This window comes from Poecilia mexicana, unplaced genomic scaffold (assembly GCF_051168715.1).
Source record: "Poecilia mexicana isolate PSO_F unplaced genomic scaffold, ASM5116871v1 scaffold_1, whole genome shotgun sequence".
In the NCBI taxonomy this organism is placed as follows: Eukaryota; Metazoa; Chordata; class Actinopteri; order Cyprinodontiformes; family Poeciliidae; genus Poecilia; species Poecilia mexicana.
This window is the reverse complement of record NW_028263370.1, coordinates 22,269,222-22,294,115: the sequence shown is the minus strand read 5'-3', so window position 1 is coordinate 22,294,115 and position 24,894 is coordinate 22,269,222. Positions and strand designations below refer to the sequence as shown.

Below are 24,894 nucleotides of genomic sequence, written 5' to 3'. Positions count from 1 at the left end.
AGTAAAACATTAATGGAAATGGTAGCTCTATTAGTGGCTTCATTTAGGAGAGAGACGCATCTAAACGCATCGGTAAATGATTTGTAATAGAGCCACCAGGTTTCTGCTAATTGCTGCTGGCTAGTCTGAAGGAGCCGAGTGGGGAAGGGCTTGAAGGTGGAATAACTTTGAAGAACCTGGAGGTTTGAAAACTTTTGCAGGCCGCTGTATTTCTCCACCACAGTGGTGATGAAGAATCCACTGCCTCTTTCTGCTCAGTAACTTTAAGAACTTTGAAGCTTTGATTTAAACCCGATTCTGGCCGACGAGTTGAACTTGTACACAATCTCATCGTTAACCTCCTCACTTTCTCCTCTGCTCCTCATCCTCTTCTGCCCAAGGACTGTTGGGCATTTAGTCGCATTGCATATTTTAGCCTGCCATCTGGTCAGCCCTCCTTGGCACCGCATGGGGCCTCCCATCCTCTCATATTCATATTCCACTAGCATATTGTTCCCACTGCTTTTGTACAGCACGGCCCCAGCGCTTCTCCGTTTCTTTATTTATTTCTGCAGAAGAGACTGGCTAGTGAACCGCACCCCCCTCCTAATCGGCAGCTCTTCCAGTTGTCCTATCAAGTGTAACCTGGAGGCCCCTCGTAGAGCAATTAGAGCGGCCTCCCTGCCCACCTCTTGTAATGAAGCCCAGCACATTCTGGAATCTATAGCCCCTTTAGTCTCCCCTAATGGGACATCATTATTGTCAAAGAAACAATGTAAATGGAAATGAACATACTCATTAGCCAGTTGCAGGGAGAAACCTTCGCCGCTCTCAGCTTGCAACTGCTGCCTCCAAACACGCAGACACATACACACAGATGTGCGCCGACTGCTGCACCGGCTCCCCTCGCTCCTCTGGCAGCGTGTTTGTTTGTGCGTGTGTGCGTTACGGGCGCCGGGCGATGTTCGCCTTTTCCTCGAGGTGAGAAGGGAACGGGATGAACGCAGATGATTCTGTTATTGGCATTCACTCAGCGTTTCCACACATGTTAATTGCTGCATGGGTTGGTGGATGTCTTTGTAAGTGAAGTTTTCAGCTCACTGCTTCCTGTGCTCGCCTTCTCCCAGGGTGCACCTGTGCAGCGGTCCAGGTCTCTGTCCCCAGCCGGCAGCGTGGGGTTGGGAAGTGGGAGGAGGATCGAAGCAGAACAAAGAATTCGAGACCTGGAGGAGCTGCTGCAACTCAAGGTAACCACTGACTAAATATTTTAGCACAAGCAGCTCTGTGCAAAAAGTCCGGAGGCATTAAAGCGCCCCTAAACGCAGGGGATGAACCAGCGCTGCGTTGACACATAGCAGCGAATTATAAAAATAAAAAAATAAAAATAGGATCTTTGTTACCAGTGAGCTAAGGAAACTCAACAGAACGCATCGAGTCATTGACTGAGAGCATTCACTCCTCCTTTTCCCATCCAGACTTTGTGGCAGGACTTGAAAAGCGCAGTTCATCGCCGGTCCCAGAGCTTTAAGGGTTCTGCCAGGAAGAACGGAGTAAAATTTTACCATTAAGGGCCCTATTCTCAAAGAGTCGCTCCTAGCTTAGCTTCAGAGGGATTCAGAGAGCGACTGTGAATCGACACAGCTTCCCTTTTTAGTGAGGAAGTGAGGTTGACCCTGCTGCTGCTAGGCCACATGTGGCGGCTCTTTAATCAGTCCAGTTTATCTGTACAGCGCATTTTAGCAGCAAGGCAGGTCAAAGCCCTTTACATCACAAAAACATAAAAATAAAAAGCCATAAAAAAGTCACCAGTTTGAGAAACTAATAACATTATATTATATTAAGTTCCATAATCAAAATCGTCAATACACATCAGATATGTTGATCAATGATCCAGTGATTCTGGGTCGAAAGCTTTAAACAGGTTGGTTTTTAGCTTTCTATACAGTTTTGGTTTAATTGCAGTGATTTCAGTAAATGGAATGTTTCAGAGTCTGTCTACTGCAGTTAATGATTTATTAAATTAGTTTGCGATTATTTCAATAATCGATTAATCACAATTAATCTGTTTAATCGTTTCATCCCTAATCCAGAGTGACGGTTTAGGGAGATGACAAGAGAAAAGCTCGTCCAGTGAAAGTAGAAGCAGCAGCATGTTTTTATCCTCCTTTAGCAAATAATTGCTTTCTTAACCTTCAGCTCTTCCTCTCATCAACTCCTATACTCAGTTTTTGTCTTTTACAGTCTAACAGTTTGATTTCCGTACTTGTAATTGCAGCACAGGACATTTCCCTGTTTTTATTTCAACTCTCTGGTTCTTCATCCTCTCCACCTTCGCAGCTGGACAGTGACTGACTGATTAAACAAAGGTCGTCTTCGCTCTGAGCACAATCCTCAGAAATACATCAGGCATCATTTCCTTGTCAGATGAGAAGCACCTGAATTACATCACCAGCAGACAGCTAATGCCCAATGTAAATTCAGCCAGCATGCATGACTGTCTTGGTTAATGGTGCCATTTAGTTGTCGACCAGTTGAAGAGCGTTTAGTGAAGGCATGCACAGAAAAATGTAACCGCATTAATGAGGGCATTAGTTCAGGGTGGGATTAAGAGGTTTTGTCCTTTTAGCTGGTATCTTGTCGGCTCTTTTCTCATTTCTCATCTTTTTGCATCGGATCCGGTTGCCGACACGTCGACCTCGGCTATTAACAGGAGACAAACAAACACTTCTCTTAACACTCACTTCTTTTTTTATGTCTCCTTTCCTTCAGTTTAAAGTGAAAAGTACTTGTTTGAGTGTAATTATTTTTCGGCTTGATCGTCCACGGGTGTGCATCGATCGGAGGGCGAGGGTCTGATGACCAGAGCGCAGCGGCCCGGGGGAGTTCAGTTAGGAGCCTGGGAAGCCATGATGTGGCTAATGCCCTGCCACTTGCTTACTCCCAGCCCTGCAGTGCTCCGGCCTGGCCCCTTTCATTAGAGCCTTGTTTTTGAAAGCGGGGGGGCAGATGTCCTTTGTGAATAATCCACACTGGGGAAAAATCCATACTTGTCACATTGTCAGCGTAGATGCACATTGCATGTTGTTGTGTGTCCGGCGCATGTTTGTGTGCTCTCTCTGTTCTCTTTGTCCTTGTTAATAATAACAGGGCTGAGGGCTTGCATTTCCCTCTCTGCAGGGTAGCCGTGTCATATCAGCAGTAAACAAGCTCCTTCCCCTTCAGAAAGCTCTCGACAACTCTCGCCAGCCCTGGCCACTCAAGCAGAAACCTGTCCTGCACTCCTCCGCTCACTTTTCCTTTTCTCTCTCCCTCTTCCGTTTCTAATTTCTCTGTTTTCCGTCTTACTCTTTCCTCCACTTTTATGAGCCGACTTTCCCCGCTCCTTTACTCTCCCCTCAGCTCTGTCATGTAGGCTGAAAGTATTTTCTCGGTTGCCCTCGTTGTTAAGGTCAGCGTGATGGGGAGGAGGGGGAACGCTGACAAGAAAAATCCATACGTTGTCTTCTCACGCTCCTTCTGCAGCGCAGGAGCCCGAACTTGGAGCGATTTTAATAGCTGTCAACAACAATGTCAGCATCAGAACCGCTGCCCTTCCAGGGCATCAGCTTGTAACTCCACTACATTTCTCTGATTGTTTAAAGTGTGCATACCAGCCGTGTTTTAGTTTCTCTGCTTAAACCCCCCTAAACTACAGGTTTTCGACTAGATAGTTTGGTAGACTCAGTTCGATTGGGGACAAAATCTGCAACATTTGTTATATTTTCAGCTGCTGCATTTTGCTTTACACTGAACTTCAACAACCTGTTCGCCTCCTCGCCTGTGGGGGCACTGCACCAGGAAACGACAGAAAAGCCTCTGAAGAAGACACTGAGCGCATCTTCTTTCATCAGGAAATCTAAACAAAAATGTAGTGGCATTAGATTTTAGCAGCTGGAGGATTTCTGACATTTCATGTAAAACCATGAGCCGTATCTTCTGCTAGTCTGGTGCGTTTATTTTGATTGTATTTACCCATAATGCCTAATGTTATAGTCCACTTCCTGCTTTTAGAGTGGTGTTTGGTCTACCTGGCATTGACATACATTCTGGATCAGTGGTAGGTGTGTGATTGATTCTTCAGGCAGAACTGTAAAGACAATATTGCTGTAATCAATGCAACTAAAGATAAACGCATTGCTGACTTTCTTTAGATCTTGCTGCGACATCAGTCCTTCAAATCTGGAAATGTTCTTCAGGTGATAAAAGGCTGACTTTGTAATTGGCTTTATGTGTTTCTGGTCAAACAAGACATTGACATCGAAAAAAAAGTCTAATTTTCTTTGGACTTTAGAGCTACTTATTGTTGCTCTGACATTAAATCCCTGTTTGTGGTTGAAATGAGCCAAGATGTAAAACAGTTAAATGCTTCCCAGAGTTCCTGTACATGGTTCAAATTGAAAGCTTTGCTGTTTTTATCTTCCTGAAAGCAGCAGACCTTTGTGTTTGCAGAGCGGCGAGAACGAGGAGCTAAGGAAGGCTCACGATAAACGCCGTGAACGTCTGTGTCTGGTCCAAACCAACTACAAGACCATCCGAGATCAGATGAAGGAGATGGAGAAATCACGTGGCTTGTGAGTACGAAGTTCAGCTCAGCATCTGGAAGGTCTCATTACCCAGAGGTGACAGAAACATTAACACTGGTCCCAACACAATGCAACAAGAATGACTTCTGGTTCAACCCAGCAGAAACACCTAACTCACTCTACCTTCACCTTCACAAATTGTCTTAGGGCCCATTTCTCTCCACAAGCTGTCTGACAAGACTGCAGTGCTGGATTTAGGAAAGTAGGAGGAATTCTTCCTCTTGCCTTTGAAAAGCTCAGAGGTTTTAAGGCCAGTCAATTTGGTGCGTTTTGTGCCGAGCGTATGTGTGCTTCTGCGTCTCTCCTCCCTCAGCGTTCATTAAGATGTGAGAGCCAGAGGCTGGAGGTGTCTGGTCCTGGGGGTGCAAGGTGTTTGAGAAGGCCTGCGGAGGGCGGGGGAAGGAGGCTAGACGGCCATTTCCTGCTTCAACCTGTTATCTCCTGCAGGAACCACAGGATTTATTTTACACAAAAGTGGAAAATATTCTGCAAAATGTCATTAACATATGGTCTCATTTTCTCTTTTGTCTCCATGTCTTTTCTCACTTTTTTTCCTTTTTTTTCCTCTCTGCAACCCGTCGTCACAGAGACCATTTAAAGTGTAGGTAAAGATGTGTATATTTGGTGGCCACGAGGGAGCCAAGTGTTAACTTTGTCAGCTGTTTTCTCTCCGGGTTAATTAAAGAAAACAGCGGTGCAATGTGAGCCCGTGTGAAAGTGCAGCCAGCGAGAGAAGCACGTTCAGCCCTGGGCTTGACTCGGCTCATGTTGGCTCACTGCAGCTCTTAGCATGTGTCTGAGACAGAGACGTAGGGGGAACGTCAACGCCAGGAACACTGCCGCTGCACGTTTTAGCAGGTTATCACAGCAACGGTTAAGAGCGAACACTATCTCTGATGAAGTGAAAGTAAAACATTACTTTTCTCTGTGTTTTTATTTACGTGTATGGAAGGTTTTGGGGTTTGCTGTCAGTGTTTCTGTATTTCCAAACTGCTTTGACGTGATATTGATATATTAGGCAGCTTTGCCCTTTTCAGTCAGAACCTTCCATGGCAGCAGCCACTCACTCCGTGTTATGATCTTGGCATTCATTTGGCATTAAGCCACATTCTTAAACAGCCATTAAACCCACTGGGGTGATGCTAGCCTGAATGAGAGACAATAGAAAATGATTTAAAAACTCCCATTAGTGTGAGGAAATCAGGGCCCTAACAAGTCAGTGGGGATCGGCACACAGTCTCATTGCATTTTGAGCTTGTTAGGGATCTTCCTGTAGCTTCCCTGCTGTGTTGTTGCCTTTTTGGAAAGATGCTCAAGAGTTGATTTTGTTCCCCTTTTTGTTCTGTGCAGGACTGAAAGTAGAAACTGTTGCTGCTGTCGCTTGTGGGAAGGTTTGAGCAGATAGTTAGGCCTCTCTGTGTTTGACAAATGGATTTACTCGTCACTCTTCAGGAACCCAGTTATACGGTACTAAAACTGCAAAGCTGATACAGAGACTGAAAACAAGGTTTGTTGGTTTGATAGCATTTTCATTTTCAAGACAGATACTTAGAGTTCTGATTAAAAAAATATTATATTTTCATTTTAACGTTTGTTCTGATTGATTCGTTTGAAGACTTTGGTTAATCATTTCTTTGGTTAAGGCGTTTTATTTTTGACAATTATTTCTTCTTTATTTAGAAATGTTTTTGCCCTTCCCTGTTTAGCTTCTGTTATGATTCATGACGAGGTATTTGTTTTTTATTGTTGTTTTTTGTTTACAACTCTGCTTCCCAGAAATTTAGCTGTTCGCATCTCATGACCGTCATGAGCCTGTCATACAGTAACCGCCTTCAGTCAGAGGCCTCTTTAGATTGGCTGCAGGACTGACTGCTACTGGAGATCCTTTCTCCCCACAGCATCAACCTCCATACTTGGATGACATGAGTTTTGACAACACTTAATTTCCCTTCTGGGTGAAAAAAGTGTTTTTGGGTTTAACTGAATATATGAAAGTATATTCCTTGATTTGGTTGTGCTGTTAATTGAGAAATTGCTTTTTTTAAGTGTAGACATATATCTGCTCCATACAGATGTATTCAGCAGCAGCCCTGTTCAGGTTCTGAGTTTCTGGTGATCATATTTTCTTTGGTAATCAGCTGCAGTCAGCTTGGTAACATGCCTTAACCCCTGAGCAGATGAGTAAACATGCGCCTCATTTCTGCTCTGCTTATTTTGCCTCAGCGTTTAATCCTTGATGAACTCGTGTACTTCTGGATTTTCACTGCAGAAATTCGTACCTGCAGTAAGTTGGAAATGCATCTCGACTGCTGTTCCTGCCTCTTTGTTCTCGTTTTATTTCATTTTGCCTTTGAGTTTTCTTTCCTGAAGTTTTGATGTCTTCCATGTTGTACCTGGATGTTTTGCTTTTTCAAACTTCCCATTTCCTCTGGACTTACTCCAAATTTTTGACCCAGTTTTGACCCATGCGAATGAGACCAATCAACATCAGCCACACTCTTTGTTGAGTTGTCGTCTTGAAGGTATTCTGATAGTTTACAATCCCTAAACCTGTACAGGTATTTGGTTTTTTTTAAAATACAGAAATATATCTGCTTTGACAACACGAGTAACTGCAGTTACCAGCCTGGAAACACATATCAGGAATCAGAAATAATACCAATGGTCTTATCAGCATGCATGCAGTGTGCGGTGGGCCAGTCCCACTGAAACCACCCTGCCATTTACTATTACTGTATCACCAGATTTCCTCGAAATAACATGAAGGAGAGAGAAAAATCAAGTTCTTATTTATATTAAATAAGTTTTTTTTAATCAGACTGGGGATGATGAGGGTGAGCAAATAAAATTAAAGGTTATTAAAGCATCCGCACACTGATCAAAGTTGCGCCCATAAACAGATTCCCCCTGTTTCAGAGCAATTAGCCGCAGCAGCGTGGAAAAGTTCTTTCTATCTCCTCCTGCTTAATAATGGAAACTGGGCGGCCATGAGGGAACGAGCTCCGAGGCCAGAGAAAGATCGCTCTCTCCTGGCTCCGTGTTCAACAGCTTTAAGGCGCACTGTAAACAGATTACAGTTCCTACAGATCTACCGTCAGTTAGGAATGCTTTGTGCATATTCCCTAATAACTGCCGTTGTTCCATTAGAAGTCACACAGAAAGAATTAAAACAGAGCTGTGAATAAATTATCATTTACTTTCACAACAGCAGGTGGTCTCGATACTTTTAAAGCTCTATCCTCCATCAACGGGTTTCTCTGTAAATGTGTTTCTAATGAGGCTGTTCACATAAAATCCTCACAAAATGGCCATTCTCATAATTAAAACCAAACAAACATGTGTGTAATAAAGAGGAATGACAAAGGGATTAAGTCTTGAACACGCTTACTGACCTGCAGGCATTGCTACTCTGATTTTAAACCTTTCTATCAGGGTTAGTGTAGCTTTTTAGTTATTGGCATCCACCACTGTCTAAAACCACGTTAGTGTCAAACGTTCGACTATAAGAAGTGTTGTAGTATGATATGCGAGATAAACATCCTGACTGGATGTTCTCACCTTCTGAGTGTGAAGTTGCTGTGGGTTGGTGTCCATTTGTCCTCTCTGCATGGTGCATCCAAACTGTCTCACATGAGAAGACTGTGTTTGAGTTATATTCATTTTTCCAAAGGTTCAGTGTGGTTTTCCTTCAACAGTGGAGTTTTATGCTGTGACAAAGCACAGAGGAGGCTATTATTAAATTAAAAACCGTTTCTGCTGACCTTATGTTTTGGCTCTTGAACATCTTCTCTGGTTCTTGTTTTGACTCCTCATCCAGAAAACAGGTAGTTGATGATGAAATAATGTGATTTCTCTTCTGGATTATGGCCTCTGCAGGCCCATGAGATGCTTTTTGGTACTTTGGTAATGATCGTTTTTTATACAGGATTAGTTTGGACCAAACAACTCAACATGAACCAGCACCAATGCAGCACATTTCAGCCTTTTTTGCAGCTTCCTATCAAGCTTATTTTCTGTTGTCTGAGAATTTCTTGTGTTTTTACTGACTTTGTGTACTTTTCATGTCAAACGTCACATTACAAATTCATTTCATAAGAAAAACATTCCCCAACGTTTGACTGAGAAACTGTGCATACGTACCATAATCACACTTACACACCGCAGAGTCGTCCTGTAGCCTCAAATTGCTCACAGGGGCAGTTGCAGTATTAAATGAAAACATTTGCCATTCCACTGCAGCCTCTAACTCCCAGGTACCCGGGCTTAACTAGTATTAGCGTAGCGTGAAGGCGTCCTCATCGCCAATAACGACCGCAGGAAAGAGAGCTTTGTGACCCTCACAATCCATTTCCACACCTCTATCACATTGATTGAGCGAAAATGGGAGACTGTCGTATGAGTGTGAGATGGAGAGGAACGTCTTCTCATCAGCTTCTTTTGCAATTTGTGGATTTCTCACTAAATCCTGTTTCAGTTTGTAAATGAAAGCCTAATTGGAATTGAATATGTTGCGCTTAGGCTGATTGATGAGTTGGATGCAGTTGGGGCCGAGCAGAGCGAGGTGTGTGTGTGTGTGTGTGTGTGTGTGTGTGTGTGTGTGTGTGTGTGTGTGTGTGTGTGTGTGTGTGTGTGTGTGTGCATGCATGGGGAAGAGAGGGGGGAATTCAACGGAGGCAGCAGCTACTGAGCTCAAAGTGTCATTAAGTATTCATAAGTGAGGTGTAGACATTCGAATGACCTCGTTTGCGAGTGTGTTTTTGCCACTATTTACATTTGCATGGTGCACAGGGAATGCTCCACTGCCCTGCCACACGGGCAGTGCCCTGAGCTTTAAACCAACACACACAGATGTGTACATGAAGTGTCAAAGTCAAGGCTGCTCATTTGAATACCGCTAAATATGGCTGAATAACAAAAACAGAGGGAGCCTCATTACCCCCATGTGGGTTGCCAACGGCAGCAAGGTGATGTACAGTACCAACGATTTTCCCTTGTTATAGGTTTGCGTTGTACGTGTGTGTGCGAGTGGAGTTGTTTGTTCAGTTTTTATCTCAGCATTTGCTTGCCTCTACAGTTTCTCGTGCATCCTCTTACATGCTGTGTGTGTGTGTGTGTGTGGGTGTGTGTGTGTGTGTGTGTGTGTGTGTGTGTGTGTGTGTGTGTGTGTGTGCAGGTCAGGTGGAAGGAAACAGCGCCCAGAGCCGTGGCAGCTTCGACAAGAGAACAGTGACGCTGTGTGGAACGAGCTGGCCTACATGAAAAACCTCAACAGAAAACTCACCGCTGAAAAGTAAGTGGCCTGCATTCAAAATCACTGGCAGCACTGCAATAAAGTCCCCAAATTTACACACACACCCACACACACACACACACACACACACACACACACACACACACACACACACACACACACACACACACACACACACACACACACACACGCATCCTGCATGTCGTCCATAAACATCAGCAGACAACAGCAGCATCGAATCCATGAGTTTCATGAACTTCATTTGTAAAGCTGGATTCCCAGAAGTCAGATAAAAATATTTTTCACTCTTGAGCTTTTCACATTTTGTCAAGTTGCAACGACAAACTTTTGTTTATTTCTTAGGGATTTTGTTTGACAGAGCAGCTCACGTTAATGTAAAATGGTGAAGATGAAGGAAAAAGTTTAATTGTTTAGAAGTTTTTCACAAATAGAAATCTGAATGTTTGTTTTCAGCACCTTAGAATCAAATAGCAGTTAGAGCTGCAGTTTTCTTGTGACTCAGCTGTAATCTGACTAGATGTCTGCTTACATGATTTTCAAGTCAGACTCTTTGATTTTGGCTATTTTAAGCTATAAAATAGTCAGCTGAGCAGTTTTTTTGTCGCTGCTGGAAAGAAAAGCATAAGCATAGTGCTGGTGATGCAGGGTGATGTGCTGTATCAATTTTCTGACAAGCCAGTCCCTCCAGAACTTCGTGATTGTTTTGTGATTTTTGCAATCAAAATCAGTGAGAAAAGAAACAACCTTGAAGTTCTGAGGATGAGGACTGACGAGCGCTGCCTTGCATGGCTTGCCAATGTGGCTTCTTGTACCTTTTATTTCAACAGCTGCAGTTTGGACCCTCTTCCACAAAGACCAGATTTGAGGAAATAGTTGTCCAGAGTTATGGTGGTCTTCGCTAATAAGCTATTTTTAACAGCAAATCTCTAAAGCCAGGGGAAACTGTCAAGTAATTTGATAACTTATGAATCTGTGGTTTTATTTTGGGGATGAATACAAATGAAGCCCATATTTTAAGAACATTAGAAGCTACTTTGTTTTGGTTTTTAAAGTAAAATCCTAATAAATGTTTAGAAATTGATTATGGTTGCTGGTGCAAAGAACTTTACAATCCCATTTTTAGACTTGCTGATCATGGAAACCCATAGCTTAGGTAAAGAGCTGCAGGACCAGTCTGCAGACATGTTGGAGGTCTTTATGTAGAACAAAAAAGGCGTATCATTGTCCAGGTGTTCATGATCTGCAGAGGATTGTGGACAATCTGAAACTATTTACTCCACACAGACAGACTGAATGAGTCAGTCTTTTCATTTTACCAGATGCTTTCTCGTTGTGTTTGGATGTTCTTTTCACTGCTGTTTTTATCTTCACTCTGTATGGAGACATTTTTAGCCACTGTGTTCTTGATCCAGAATCTGTAACTCTATCTCAAACCCGACCGCTCCAGAAAGCTTCGCCTAAAGCTGCTGTCTTCTTCTCCCTTCTTCTTTTCACCTTCACCTCTCCGCGCGTCGCCCCGACTCCATCCTGTGCCTCTGTACCCTCTTCTTCCCCGTTTTCTCCTCGTCTGCTCAGTTGCCTCCCTCTGGCCCTCTGTGATGCTGCAGCCGGTTGAGGCCAGGGTTCTGGTACTTGCCCCCCCACCCCTCTCTCTCTTGCTGCCCTCCCCTCTGCTCACCCCCACTGCCCTGTCCTCCTAATCCCAGCTGAGCTCATTATGATCTAGCCCGGCTGCCTCTCTCCAAGCCTGAGCTGTCCGAGCTAATTACAAGGCTAGCAGCTCTACTGCCGCCAATGCTGCCTGTTAAGGGATGTCCATCCGCCTTCCTGCCTGGCCGCGACCAGAACAGCGCAGAGCCGAGCCGCAGACGGGCTGAGGGCGGGGTGCGTAGGGGTGAGCAGACCACTGCAGACCTGCAGGGTCCTTGGATCTGACCTGCAGAGAAAGCCACAAGGGGCTGCAGAGTGTCTGGCCTCTTTCCTAGACGTGGAGTAGGGAAGTCCGCCGGGGTTGCTGTTGATTCCCTTTATGTGCCTCTGCCCAGCTCCACCTCATTTCCTCTATTCCTGGCCCAGGGACCTCTCCTTACCCGGGTGGCTGGTGCAAAGTAAACTTAGCTGAAATCTTTAAACTTGTGCTTTGGAAAACTCTTCATCCCAGGGCATGTTCTCTCTCTCTCACACACACACACACACACACACACACACACACGCACACACACACACACACACACACACACACACACACACACACACACACACACACACACACACACACACAGCCTCTTTTCTATGCTGACATTTTTATTTGTTGCAAGGTTGTGGGATAAACCATTGTTAACCAAGCTATTAAACTGTTTTGCTCCACCCAGTTGACCTTATTATTTTTTTTAAAGTGGAAGCAATGAGTCTGAACAGCGAAAACAAATATAGTGCAGAAAAAGCAAGTAGTTTGACAGAAAACTCGCATTTAAAGCTTGTTTTTCCATCAACTGTTCCGTAATAAATGCTTGTGAAGGTTATGCTGGACAAGTGTTAGCAATGATCCGGTAATTACTTAATGGCTAATGAAAAATTCAGGGCTTTAATGGGGTGTGGCTTTCTTTGAGGAGTCTCTCTTTAAACTCTCGTTTTTGTTCTTCATCATCATGTTATGACTCACAGATGTGTCCTTTCACCTTCTGCATAAACTGCACTTGTGAAGCACTGTTTGCATGCCCAGATGACCCAGGATGAATATGGCTCTGATGATTCCTGCCCAATAGGCCTCCCACTGTGTGAGGAGAAAGTTGTGAAAAGATTGAGGAAGGTGAAACTGATCTGCTATTATGGTTGATCTACAGCCCCCCTGCAGCTTAATTTAATGACACAAAGCTGCCTCAGAGAAGGCAACATGCTTCTGATGGCACATTTATGCTCATATATAAATTCCTGAGCCTCTGCAGTGATTTCAGTCTGACTAATCTGCAAACCATCCTGGTAAAATGGCGTTATGCTTTACATTACCATTTCCCACTAGAAATAAATAAAGATGTGCTTCAAAATTTGGATCTTAAACATAATCAGTATGTGAAGCTGCCATACTTCTATGTGGGAGGTTCCTGAAAAATGACCATGTTTTTGACAGCATGAAGCCAGAAATCAAGAATTCATGTTGAGACTTAAGTTTCAGAAACTTCTGAATCAGAGAATATTGACAGATAGTAATTTCTGTTATGAGCTTGGCATATATTTTGATTAATTTTTCTGTTAATTGATCTCTTGTAAGAACGGTCACATAGCGACTGTAACTGGAGAGGGATAAGATGTTTCCTGGTGTTTTAAATTTGCAAGAGGTCATAATGAACAGTGTTATTTCACTTCAGCTTCCACTAGTCTGAAAGAATCTGGTCAGATTTCAAAATCCATTGTTAGATTATCTTTGGTAAATCACAGAGATAATGTCTGAAACTGAAGGCGTTACATTTTTGATGGCATGTTACCGTTCCGGTTTGATTACCACAACTAGCTGTGAGAAGATAGATTTGCCACTTCACCAGCAAGTCCAAGCATTGTTGAGAACAATATTCTTATAATTATTATTCTTGTTAGCTCATATATTTCCTTAATTTATCACTTTATTTTAAGCTGCTTCTAGTTGAATATCGTTTTGCTTTGCCTGTACATTTAGAGAAAAAAGCCCCCCAAAAATAAATATAAGTTCCAGTGAAGATTTCTTTATGCCGTTCCTGGTAACTCTGGGCAGAATGAGTGAGGAGAAAAGTTGCAGGGGAATCTCCTTATCCTCCTCATTATGCTTCTGTCTGTGGCGCTCCATGTCCATGCTTGCTAATTGTTGTTAAAGGTCTGTTGGTGAAAAGAGGCAGGGCTTATTTAGGCTCCATAAACAGAATAAACACCCTCAGACTGAAGATGCTGCACTCAGACGACATCAAAGCGCGGGTTAGATAGCGATTACTGGGGGAAAAAGCCTTTGAGATCATTTGCACTGCTCCTCTGCACAGAGTGACCATTATGGATGTGAACCTCCCAATAAGCGACGTTGACTCTAATTAAGTCTAATAAAGTTTGCCCTAATGTCCGCCGTATTCCACTATTTCGTTTCTTTTCATCTTGATTTGCTAAAAGGTATTAGAGGTAATGAGAGTCTTTTGCCCCTTTGGACCAGGGATTAGCTGAAGGAGGGACACATTTGTGCACATTCTCAAACACAAACAGAATCATTTATGCATGTTTTTTAATTAGTAAAGTGAGTTTTTCCCCCCTCATTAATTACTTTTAAAACAGTTGGCCTGTCAAAGAAAAAAAATCTTTATTCATAGAAAGTAATTATGATCTAAGGTTCAGTGTCTCTGAAAGTGATTTTAAAAGGCTCAGCTCAAAAACAAAGCACTGTGCCCCGTATGCTCAGATTTAAAAAGCTGCTAGCTGATTAAATGTTTAATTTTGTAAACAGATCTGATTTTTTTATGCTTAATACATTAAAATTGTGCATAATTATTATAAAGTAGAATATATAAAATATGGAATACTTGAAACTCCATTCAAAAACACTTGTAACTGCCTATTTTAATACACAGAAAGAACAATAAGATCACCCATTGTAATGTTTAATTGTACTGCCTTTAATCTTGAGTATACATCAGTTTTCTGTGACGTTGTCTCCATAAGCTTCTGCAACGTCTCCAGATTTATTTCCATCCAGTGTTGTACAAATATCACCGTGTCATCATGGCAGAAAACATCCATTGATGAAATAATCTGTCCATTCAGTATCGTCATTTAGTTGCTGAACTTTGACCTGACCAACTGCAGCAGCCCCAGATCACAGCGCCGGCTCCACATGCTTGTACATTAGACACACTGCATGATGGCTGCATCACAGAAACATGAACATATTCTTTATTGTCCCACAAACAGCAGCAAAGTGACAGGCAATCCAAGCAAATTCTCACATAAAGAATATAAAATATGTAATGAATAACCATCATCCCATCACTGTGGAAGAGGGTAAATCTGACCACATTTCTTCCTCAAAGACGATGGTTCTCCGCTCTCCTTCCAGTTTTTATTAAAGCTTTGCAAAGTTCTCAACCCAGCTGTAGTTGTTTCTCCATCTCCATAGATACTTTCTCTGCTTGATGCCAGTGATTTGACCCTTCTTACACAGACCAACATCCTGTCCACAACCACATTTTCATGTTCTTGATTAAGACATGAGAAACTACTCATTAGATCAGCTGGAGTTAAAAAACAATTTTAATCCATGCAGTGAAGATACAATAGGAAGCTCAGATAAATTCAGGTGTCATCTTTTACTTTTTGGCCAGGCATTGTTCAAAGCCCAAATATAATTAATATGCATTAGTATGCACACTGGAAGCCATCTTGGCCTTATAGCAGAAGCTAAAATCTACCATCTTCAGTATCTCAGCCAATCAGCACACAGCAAAATGGATGGCGCTCCCGGATTGGCTGCTTTGCAAGTAGCATGTAATAGTGTGCAAAGTTCCGCTGCGTTGAATTTTTCAGCTTCCCAAGCTAAATTTTCTGATTTTAGATATAATCAACAAAATCAATCTGCCTATAGAAACTCAGTTAGGCGGTCCGCTGTATTTCAGTACCAAACCACAACAAGACGCTGCTTCACACCAATAGTCATAACTCAAATTACAAAAGGTCTCAAAGTTGCATTCATTGAAGGGGTTGGTTGCACCAACAGGCCCGCCTGCAGAAAAGGGAACAAAACATATAATAAATCACAAGATCAGCCAGACTATGAAAAAACTGCGACTTATAGTCTGGTAAATACGGTAATCATTTTTTACATATTTAATTGTTCATGTTGCATCTCAGGAGTGTGTATTATTCTCAGAACATCTCTGCCTTGGTTAATTCCCCATCTCTCACAGGCAAAGCAATCGCTGCTCCACCCAGGTGTTAGTAAATAAGGTTGCAGTGGTGCTCCATCTCCACAATGTGACGTTGGGAAACGTGACGACCTGCACCAATGAACTCCATCTGAAATCCAATCTTTTGTTCTGTTGGGGAAACTGTGCTTATCCTTCAGCGCAGCCCAATGTTTGGCACATGAACTTGTGTTCAGCATCAATACTATCAGCATCTGAAAAGGCATAAAAGAGAAACATGAGATGGAACAGGCTCTCTCTACATGCTGCATATTTCAGCTCACTGGTCCCATTAACAGCCCGGACACATAAGGCAGTGCTGGCGTCTCATCGACTTGAGTTCATTTATGGAGGAAAATCTATAAAGAAGCGACACATATCCATCTGCTTGCTCATTTCTCTGGGGAGAGCCATTTGTGTACTTATTTAGGCTGCAGCCAGAAGATCAGGACTCTGGACTGTGTGGGCTAAAATGTACTTATTGCTTCTCTTCCCTCTGCAACAGCAGAAACATCTCTGAGGTAATTATCTGGACTGTGCAGTCTGTATAAAAACTCTCTTGATTTCTGTAAGAAAATTAAACTTTTGCAGGCCAAATGGATCATTAGACGTCAATCCAAGCAAAGGCCTACTATTTGTAATGAGGTTAACTTCGGGAAGAATGCCACTAGAATCGCTGGAGTTTGATTCTTGTGTTTTTCTCCGACTCTCTGGAGCAGAGGGGAGGGAAATTAGGTGTGTGTTTCAGGTGTGGTTGTCTCCGTGGGCCTGTGTGTATCCTCAAAAGACTACAGTTGGGGTCCTAATAATAACTTGAAAGTGCAAAGACGAGAGCATGGCTCCACATAATTAGCCTTTAGCAGGAATCAAGCTAATTGCACAGAGGTAATTGGGTACACCTTGGTTTTTTTCCCTCCCTGTTAACACTCACACACATTCTCATTGCACAGCGTACTTTGCTTCCTCACCGTTTCATGTTGCTTGTCACTTTGATTTCCAGATGAGTTAAAAAGTATTTTAATTATATGATTTCCTCGTCATGCTGTTGTTTCCTCTTTTGTGTTGGAAAACTGGCGTGAAAACGTGGAGAAGTTTCAAATTCTGGAGATTTTGGTGGAGGTCATAAAGTATTTGTGCTTTAACTTGGGTGGAATGATAAATCAGCTCAGATTTCTTTAATTTGTGGAAATTGGCCGATACTTGCATGTGTAACTGATCTTATCTGCTTCTGCAAAGCTCTAAAATCAGCCACTGTCCTCTTTTGGCCCAATGACCGACCGCCCCTCAGATCACATCTGCATGTATGCGGTTAGCTGTTAGCGGTTACCCAACTATTACCAACTTAGTAACTTAGTTGCAATATTTAGCAGCCTTCCAGACAAACAAATCGATATCGGCCAAAATCTGTAACGTAGGATTTTTAAAGATCAGTGATCCGCAGGGTTTTAATTGTTTTAGGGTTTTCATTAAAGTTCAGTTTTATTTCATTGTGACCTTTTGTTTCTCTAATTCAGTTAACTTTCATTAGTTTTTAGAGTGTGTTTGCTAGTTTTCATTAGTTAAATATTTAGTTTTAATTTAGTTTTTATCAGTTAAATATTTAGTTTTAATTTAGTTTTTGTTAAACATTTAGTTTTTATTTAGTTTTATTAGTTAAACATTTAGTTTTAATTTAGTTTTTCTTAGTTAAACATTTAGTTTTAATTTAGTTTTTATTAGTTGTAGTTTTTGTGTTTTCATACTTTGGTCAAATTTCCAGTGCAGAATTCAAAAACATCAGTTTATTGCATTGTGCTTATCAATATAACCATTGAGTAATGAATACTCAACAGAAGAAAACATTTTCAATAAACGAATTTATCTATTGTTGAACATCCACCTGATGTTCAGGTGGATGCTTTTTCTGTCACCTTTCTGTGGATTAATGTAAGGAGGATTATAATTTGGCGACAGCTGATGTGTGGGGGAAAAAATCAGTTTCACATCGAAAGGCTTAAAATTGACTGGTAAACATGAAAACGAAGGATATTATATCCCTAATTCCAATGTGTTTTAGTTTTATAAAAACAATGTAGTTCCAGTTAGTTAATTTTTCTCCATTAATTATGTTTTTTTTTTTTTTTCAGTTAATGGAGATAATTTCTCTATCAGTTTCTGTTATTTCGTTAGTTTTAGTCAACTATGATGACCTTGGTCATTGACCATCTAACTGCAGACACTGCTCTGCTAGTTTAAACTGGTTACTTTTAGTTTAAACCAGGTCAATAGAGCGCCACTTTTCACTGATTTATTGTTTATCCTTATTGTGATAAAGAATATAAATAAGAATTCTAATTTATTATTACAATAATCCATTGCAGAATGTTTAAAGGCCTAAAAACTGGTTATGTAAATTGAATTGTTGTTTTTGCTCTTTTCTCCAGTATTTAGTCATGAATATGAATATCAATAAAATTTATTTAGTCATGAAATTCAGATTAAATGACATTACTATGTTCTGATATATTACTCGTGATAATAGACTATAATCCGTATTGGGCCTTAAACTAATCAAAGTTCATATTTGCTGCTTAATGGCAAACAACTTTGCACATTACTGCCCTCATGTGGCGGCAGTGAGGCATTACAACCACTGTCATTCAAAGCAGCTGTTCTAACATCTAAACATCACTGCTCTCACCTGATGTTTGCTCAAAATACAAAATAATTTCATGGTCTTTCTGAAGACAAAACATTGTGCTTTCAATACTTTTTTTTATCTCTCTTACTCTCTACACAATCCCATCTGTAATCCAAAATATTCTCATCCTCATCACAGATTGAAATAAGTAAAAAGTTGTTGTTCCTCTGCAGAGTTGCCCTAGAAGAGGAGCTGGACATGCTGCGAGTCCAGTCTGCTATGGACCGAACCACAGCGAAGGAGCTCCACATGTGTCTCACTAATGATCATCAAGGTCAGCTCCTCTTGTTTTTATTGTTGTTTGAGTATTTAGGTCCACAGCTTTCGCTATATTAGTTTGAATTATTCTACTACATAGTTAATTCATTCTAAATCCTTAACCAAGCCTCTGCAGACAAAAACTGAGGATTACTGTGTCAAAGTGTCGCCTCTCATGGTGAAGTGCATGCTTGTAGCTAGCCCTTCCCCTCTGGGAAATGTGTATTAATCAGGAGAATTAATACAACTCCCCTCTGTGGAATTAACAGAGCAAGTCAATTAAGACTTGATCAACTCCACGCCCATTGATTGGGAGTTCAAACAGCGTCAGCCTTGTCTGCATACATCATTCTCTGTGTTAAAAAGCACATCTCTTTTAATCCACTCAGTGACACCGTCACATGCTGACCACTTCATCCTGTGGATTTAATTAATTACTTCAATAACAGATCTGTTCGAGATCACTTTCATTTTCTCCACAACTAGCGACTTTGTCTTATGCTGCAATGATTTGATACAAAGGAGAGAACTAATTAACTAATTTGCGCTTATTGATGGGCTTGTTAGGAAGCCGGGCAGAAAAACAAAAAGACAGTTTTGCATCAGTTTTTCTGAAAAGTTTAGCAGTTGATGTGACATATTGAACTTTATTTATGTACATAAATATTCTATCATATTCATGTAATCAGTCACATATTTTGAAATCAAATGGAAGTGATTTCATCAAAATATTTATATTTATCGCCAGTAAAATGATAATTTAGCTCTTTGCAAGAATTAATTTAATTATTAATCACCCAAATGTCTGTCTCCCAAAGATTTAATTAGTTTGTTAGAAAACAAACCAGAGAACACAGAAAACACTGCTGTTACAAGTAAGAACATTGAAAATTCACAATATCATCTAACTTGATTAAACATTTAAATTTAAATTTAACTGCTCCCCCCCCAGATTCTGCAAATTAAGCAGAATCGCTTTACTGTGGTCCGGATCTTCTTGGTGAACCGAACTGGTTTTCTGGACCTTTGGTTCTGATTCCCTTTTCCCAGCTGGAATGACTGGGAAAAGCCGTTCAGACCAGTTAAAAGTTCTGATTCAAAGCAAAAAACTCTGTTGAGAAATATTATCCCGGACGAACCCCCAGTTATGCTGCGCATCCTGGCTGGTCCAGAGAAGTGGCATTCAATCATATTGTCTGCCAGTCTACCCATGAAAGTAGTACTTTTTAATGAATATTTAGAAATTATTTACTTAAAACAAGCTCCTATATGTTGCTGAAAAGTTATTTGTAAGTTAGGTTTGTCTTATTCCAAGAGTACCGAGATATTTGCACTAGAAACTAAATAAAAATACTTGGCAAGATTTTGTGTTTTGCAGAGCAGCAAGGATGTAATGACCTTGGTGAAAGCAGTTGCATGTTTGTGAAGTCATGTAAGCTTACATTGTCTGTAATACCTCAATGTTTGTGCAACTTTACAGCCTGAACATGTTTATCTAGAGAATATGCTCATTACTGTATCAAGTTAACTGAGACCCGTATGATAAGGACTCTGTGGCAATTGGAAGATTATTAGAAAACCCAGTGAAAGGCCACAGCGTTTTAGTGGAGAGGAACCTGTGCGACCCAATCAGATGGATGTGGGCTTGAAGCGCTCACTCCGAGATCACGCTAACGAAAGGGGGCAGATGAAAGGAACGGGGCCTTTGAGCTGCTTCCTGTGAGGAGTCATGGGAGGGACGTTAATGTATGCGGCGGTGCCAGAACCTCCTTCAACTGCAGGTGACTAGGGAGCCACCACGTCTTCTTATCAAGGTAGTGCTGAGGTGCCAACTCCCATGCCACTAACACGGCAGCCGGGTAATTGTCTCTCAGCCTGGTTATGTACCCAACGAACACAGCAGCCCTCCTGTCCTATTTGGTGCTCTGTGTGATTTAATGTGACACGTAAGGAAGACAAAAGGCCAGGCTAATTCAATGTAACAAACTTCCCTGGGCAAGGCGTCAACGCAAAGAAAGGGAGCGGCAGCTCTTCCACAGCATAGCCATCTTCCTTCTATAGTTTCACTTTTCCTCCTCTTGCTCCCTCAAAAAAAATCCAACTGACCTGAAAAGTCAAGATCCTGAATATTTAATGTTTCCAGCTCATTGTACAAATTATTTTGGTCGTCTTGTCATAAATCCTTAAAAACGGAGAAGGAAAGGTGGAAAGTTTTAGATTGTTTTGTGTTGCCCTTTGCATTTACTTCCACCTTGGCAGGTAGATGCTGCCTTTCAAATAGTGACACAAAAGCTTTAACAGTGTGTGTTTTTTGTGCATTAAAAGCCCTTGAGCCCTAAGACTTTTGCATTCATTCTGTTTTTATCACCTGAAATCAGATGTTTGCCACTGCTACCATTGATGTTTCCGCAATAAGGCAGCATGCATGTCTGTGGAGAATAGCGGTGCTCTGAGGAAACACAGAGGAGTACAAAGCAACGCAGCCTGGGGCAATGTGCTCACCTGGGATTCAAGCACTTCTCCTGGTTTGTTTAAGATCCCCTGAGAAAAGTTGCACCTAGTCAGAACTACTGTGTGCCTTTGAAGACTGTTTTTTCACTTCCTTACAAGCCATAAAATAAAACATTTTCCTGTTAATCTCTAGTTAAAGGGCCTGCAGATGATGAGACTTTTACAGGGTCAATGCTTGAAATCCATGTTTTCAAGGTTTGGGAAGTCCTTGATTTTGGTATAAATTCCTTGAATGAAAGTACTTCATATTCAAATTGCTCAGTTTTGCAATAAAGTGCAATCTAACGCTTGATGAAAAGCCTCAGTTTGGAAAATGATGAAACAAAATATTTTCATTCACCATTTTCTTCTCACCGCCTGAAGTTAAATCAAACTAAACTTTTCTTGTTTTAGGTCATTTGAAATGACAAAAATTATTTCTATTTGCTAAATGCCAAAAATCTTGTTCCAGTGTAATGAATATTTATTATTCCTACTGGTTCAGTGACTTACTGAAATTGCATGTCCCTTTTGTTAAATTAGTGTTTTCCTCTCGGACCTGGCAGGCGTATCGGGTGTGTGAGGGAGACGTTTCAAAACGTAATATTTCAGTTTACCTTACCTCTTCTATACACTGTACAATACTACCACATACATATAATAATAACAAATGGCATATAATAGTGAATTGAAACAGTATTCAGTTTTCACAGTGTGGTGCTGGAAAAGTTTGAAAACTTACCTTGAAAAGTGCTTGAAATTTAAGGTGGGAAAAGTGTGCGAACCCTGCCTTTAAAGCAGGAGCTGGTTTAAGCCGTGATTGACTAAAGAAAGAAAAAAAAAAAACCACAGACCTGAGGAAGGAAATTAGACTGTACTAATGTTAATTGATTTAATGTGTCCTTTTTATTATAATTCTATTGATTGCCTCTGCAGGATTTGACACAGAGTGTCACAATAAGAAGCTTTGTTCCTCTTTGCAGAGCTGCTTCAGAAAATGGCAGAGGAGCAGCAGGTCAAAAGCAGCACTCCGATCAAACCTCCTCTCTCTTCGAGCCGGCTGAAACAGTCTTTTAAAAAGGTACGGCACCGTGCCATCGCTAAGTGCTCCGTGTCATTACCAATAAAAGAAACCCGACAGAACCATCTCCCGCAAGATGTCTCCTGGAAAATTTGGCTTTGCTCTTTCAAGGAAGATTTGAAGGTCTTTTATCACTTTGTGGTTATTTCAAAGTCAAGTGTCAGCCGGTAAGTACTTTGTTTTTCTCAGATTTACCAAGAAGAACTCTATAATAAGTGGCCAGAAATATTACACCAGAAAAATAGTATTTTGTTCTAAATTTCATAGTGGAGGTGTTGGTAGGTTGCATTTGTTTTAAAATCTTGCTTGCATGAGTTCATGCGATGCTTCGGTTCTGGTTTCATGACAGTGAATCATCACAGCTGGTGATAGCTGTCTAATTTTGTTTGAAAGGTATCGGGCTCTACCAGCAGGAAGAGTGTGAGAACATAAATAAAGGGGGGGAAAATGCCTGGAGGCACACACCCAGCAGGCAGCCCCTGTTCTCTTAAACAGTCTCCATTGAAGATCTAACAAAAAGACTAAGAGTGGCTGGTTGCTGTCTGTTTAAGGCAGATCAGGGCGCGGCAGTCAAATGTCCACACCCCCACCCAGAAACATAAAGCAGCGCTGATTACAGACTTAATGCCAAACTGTCCGTCTTCATAGATTCTGTTATTTCTGCAGAAAAAACAACATTTTCACCACGATTTGACTTCACAAAGAGAGATTTTCAGTTTTTTTTAGAAGTTATGACACAATAAATAGATTCATTTTGGGATGCAGTGGTTTAACATTTTGCTGTACAATAGTAGAAACACATGTCACTGTGATATTAATGAATATTCAATGTTACAATAATCACAGCTAGTTGATGTTAACCTGCGTTTTCTCACTTGTTCAACCTTCCTGTTATCTGCTCAATCGATGTCTCAAACTGTAGAAAGTACAAATACTTTACAACAACTTTAATGGAGTGTGGTTATCAACAGCTGTGTTTCCATTACAGATTTGAACAAAACCTTGTCAATATTCATCTACACACAAAAACAACTTTACTATTGTGGTTTTTCCATTAAATAAAAACACATTAATAACAAAATCAAAATAATTAAATACACATTTAATAATTATTTATTAAGTTTTTATTGTATTTATTTGGTGATGTATCTTAGAAATTGTCTACTGAATAAATAATTTAATGAATTTTATACACATATTTACTTTATGGTGCATTTAATTATGTATTAATTAATTTGATCCCTTTTGATCCTCCATAGATTTCTTTTAAGATCTTTTTTTCTTGCAAATTTCTGACTCTACAATGTCAGATAAAATTATAGTTTTAATATCATTAATGTTTGCCTTTATGCATAAGCATTTTTTCTTGTGAATTTACAACTTTTTGTGTTTGGTTCTTCCAGATGAAGTATTTGGAGCAAAGGCTGGTGCTGATGGAGCAGCAGACAGCGGCGCTGAGGGAAGAGCGGCAGCAGCTGCTTCAGGCCAACGAAGACCTGGCCCACAACTGCCGACGACTCCAAGCCTCCGTCGACTTTCTCAGGGACCAGGAAGGTGACCGGGAGGAAGAGGCCCGGGTCCGTGACGAGCAGCACCGTGGCGAGGTCACGGCTCTGGAATCCCGCCTGGCCGCGGCTCAGAAAGAAATCGCCAGGCTCAACAATCACCTGCTGAAGCTGAAGCAGGAGCTGGGTATCGCCAGAGCAGCCAGGGACTTCCACAGGAACCGAGCAGCAGGCCCGGCGCGGCCGGCCGGGACCGCCAACAACATCAGCGCCAAGGTCAAACCGAAGACAACCTGGCACAGAGGCCTTCCACGCCCGCGCCACCACCCAGCAGTCAGCTCCAATCAAGCCATCAGCTGGCACGGCCGTAACCTCAGCCCCACTAAGGACGAGTGGGAGGACATGAGCGCAGATAGGTAATGATGCCCCTCTCTGTCCCCCTCATTATTTTCAGTCTGTTGGAGCCGAGAGGACGGGCCGTCCGAACGGTGGGGATACGGCATCTAGGGGACAACGTGCATATGCAAAAACCGTAAGCAAACGGCTGATTGAATTTCATTGTCTGTCTAGTTGGTATTCAGAAGCCAAAAACAAGAATGTGAGCAAGAATGATAGAGAGAAGGAGAGAGGAGGGAGAGCCTACTGTCAGATCCTTTGAAATATCCTGGGACGACTTGCTCGGAGCTTATTGACTGAAATTTGCATGCAGAATTAGCCACCTCTCTGCGCAGAGCTGAACCCGTGCCAGAAAAGCCCAGGGATAAGGGGCCGCCGAAGCCTCCACACCTTCCAGTGATGCCATTTTCATGCACTAGTCACGCTACCCCGAAATTGACAGTTTGGCAGTTTGATTTAATTTACTGGTTCTTTGCATATTTACAAACCCCCCCTGACAGCACTAAGGATCCCCCTGCAAGGACCCCTCCCACACACACACACACGCATACGCACGCACGCACGCACACACACACACACACGCACACACACACACACACACACACACACACATGCGGAGGCTTACCCCACCTTGTGTGTAGTTATGTTGGTTATCTCGTGGCATGTTGGTGCGTGTGTGTGTGTGTGTCCTCTCCTCTCTGC

General features: G+C 41.7%; 1 protein-coding gene across 1 annotated transcript in view; it reads left to right on the top strand.

Annotated features, from left to right (window-relative positions):
- The window catches only part of cntln (centlein, centrosomal protein), a 120,475-nt gene that overhangs the window by 36,451 nt on the left and 59,130 nt on the right, over positions 1–24,894 (top strand). The window contains exons 10-15 of the mRNA XM_088006486.1: positions 1,107–1,226; positions 4,468–4,589; positions 9,775–9,891; positions 18,636–18,736; positions 22,194–22,291; positions 23,695–24,212. Of these exons, the coding sequence (XP_087862612.1) occupies positions 1,107–1,226; positions 4,468–4,589; positions 9,775–9,891; positions 18,636–18,736; positions 22,194–22,291; positions 23,695–24,212 (1,076 nt within the window). The remainder of the gene's footprint in view (positions 1–1,106; positions 1,227–4,467; positions 4,590–9,774; positions 9,892–18,635; positions 18,737–22,193; positions 22,292–23,694; positions 24,213–24,894) is intronic.